This window comes from Acyrthosiphon pisum, chromosome A1 (assembly GCF_005508785.2).
Source record: "Acyrthosiphon pisum isolate AL4f chromosome A1, pea_aphid_22Mar2018_4r6ur, whole genome shotgun sequence".
In the NCBI taxonomy this organism is placed as follows: domain Eukaryota; kingdom Metazoa; phylum Arthropoda; class Insecta; order Hemiptera; family Aphididae; genus Acyrthosiphon; species Acyrthosiphon pisum.
Window position 1 is genome coordinate 88,651,818 of NC_042494.1, and position 1,888 is coordinate 88,653,705.

At 30.7% G+C, this 1,888-nt stretch overlaps 1 protein-coding gene across 1 annotated transcript; it reads left to right on the top strand.

Moving 5' to 3' along the window:
• The first annotated feature begins 17 nt into the window (after positions 1-17).
• Positions 18-735, top strand: LOC103309186 (ATP-dependent DNA helicase PIF1-like). The gene has a single exon (XM_029486281.1). The coding sequence runs from the start codon at positions 214-216 to the stop codon at positions 733-735; it is 522 nt and encodes a 173-aa protein (XP_029342141.1). The 5' UTR covers positions 18-213.
• Positions 736-1,888: the final 1,153 nt, after the last annotated feature.

The window sequence follows — 1,888 nt, forward strand, 5'->3', positions numbered from 1 at the left end:
GAACTGCAACCAAATACGCAATGCATTAAACTACCAGACAATTTTTGCACTGTTGTTCAGGATAAAAATGAATTGATTCAGAGTATTTTCCCGGATATACAGAATATTTATTTGAATCATGAATGGCTTAGTCAACGGGCGATTTTGGCAGCCAAAAACGTTGATGTTGACGAAATTAACTTCCACATACAACAGTTGTTACCAGGCGATCTGATGTCTTTTAAATCAATCGATACTGTTGTTGATGAAAATGAAAGTGTAAATTTTCCGATTGAATTTTTAAATTCATTAGATATCCCTGGAATGCCACCACATAATCTTCGATTAAAGATTGGTTCCCCTATTATTCTCCTCCGTAATTTGAATCCACCTCAATTATGTAACGGTACGCGTTTGGTCATCAAAAAGATCACCGGAAACATTCTTGAAGCAACCATTTTGTCTGGGAAGTTTAAAGGAAAAGTGGTCCTGCTGCCACGTATTCCGATGATACCATCAGATTCTACCATACCCTTCAAAAGGCTACAGTTTCCAATTCGTTTAGCTTTCGCCATGTCTATAAATAAATCTCAAGGTCAAACAATGTCCATTTGTGGTTTAGATTTGGAAAATCCATGTTTTTCTCATGGGCAACTATATGTTGCGTGTTCACGTGTTGGGAAACCATCGAATCTATTTGTGTTAGCTAAAGACAGGTTAACCAAAAACATTGTGCACCGATTGGTGTTAAATTAAATTTTAATTGAAAGTATTTATAATTCAAAAAAATAGATATTAATGTTTAAAAGTTTAAGACTTGCCTATCTCATTCATGAGTTTAAGCGTCACATGTTATTTACTGTATTATACTGTAATATACTTATATTTGTTATAAAATTATATGGAAATAATAAATCTGATAAATTTTTATTTTGTACCTATTGATTTCTGCTTAATATCAAGTGTAAGAACATTTTAATTAATTGTGTTCAACGTACTTCCCCTTCAAATCTCAATCCAGTGAATTTGTATACCAACATCAACATTTTCGTCTTTGTTAGTAAATAATTTCATTGTACTAAAGGGTTATAGTAGTAGAAAATCAAATAAGGAGATCACCGTATTTTTACAAATACCATCTGTGTGAAAAAGCATAGTGGACTCCGTGACTGATGTTCTCTTATTGTTCCTCTTAGGTTGTTTACTATAATGTAATATAACAAAAACTTTAGCAACAGCAACGCGTGGCCGGGTCAGCTAGTATATCATAAAATAGTCTAAGTAATAATAAATAGGCTGACAGATCTTCGCTCAGAATATTTTTACGTATGCATTATGCAATGATTGATAAATCACTGAATTTAAATTTAACACGTATATCACAGTGAAGTATGCGTACGTAGGTACCTACTATAAATGACGAAGTATGTACACTTCATGTGTCCACACCTATTTTACAACAGAATGGTTAGGAAGATAAATACATTTTTTTACTGCATATTACCATATAATGTTCTTATAGTTGTATTCTTCAAATTATATTTTTAACATTAAAACTTACCAAAAATTGTCCATGTTTTTTTTTTTAACAAAATTCAATATATTTTTATACAAACAATAATAAATGTTACAATAAAGAAGAATGTATAACAAATAAGTACACGACGACAAAATAACTAACCAATAGGTATAATATTTCAATTTTGAATTTCGTGCTCAAAATCAAACTACCTAATAAAATAGGTATATTTTGCTATTGAGTATTGCCTATGGAAAAGAAGATCATATTATTATGTTTAATTTGTTTAAATATCATAACATAAAATCTATACACTAATGATACAATTCGAGATGCGTCATCTGCAAATTACGATTTACCATCATCATCCAACCTAATAACATACTCATA

Excerpts from the sequence above, each read along its gene's own strand:
- LOC103309186 (XM_029486281.1), top strand. The coding sequence starts at position 214 with ATGTCTTTTAAATCAATCGATACTGTTGTTGATGAAAATGAAAGTGTA.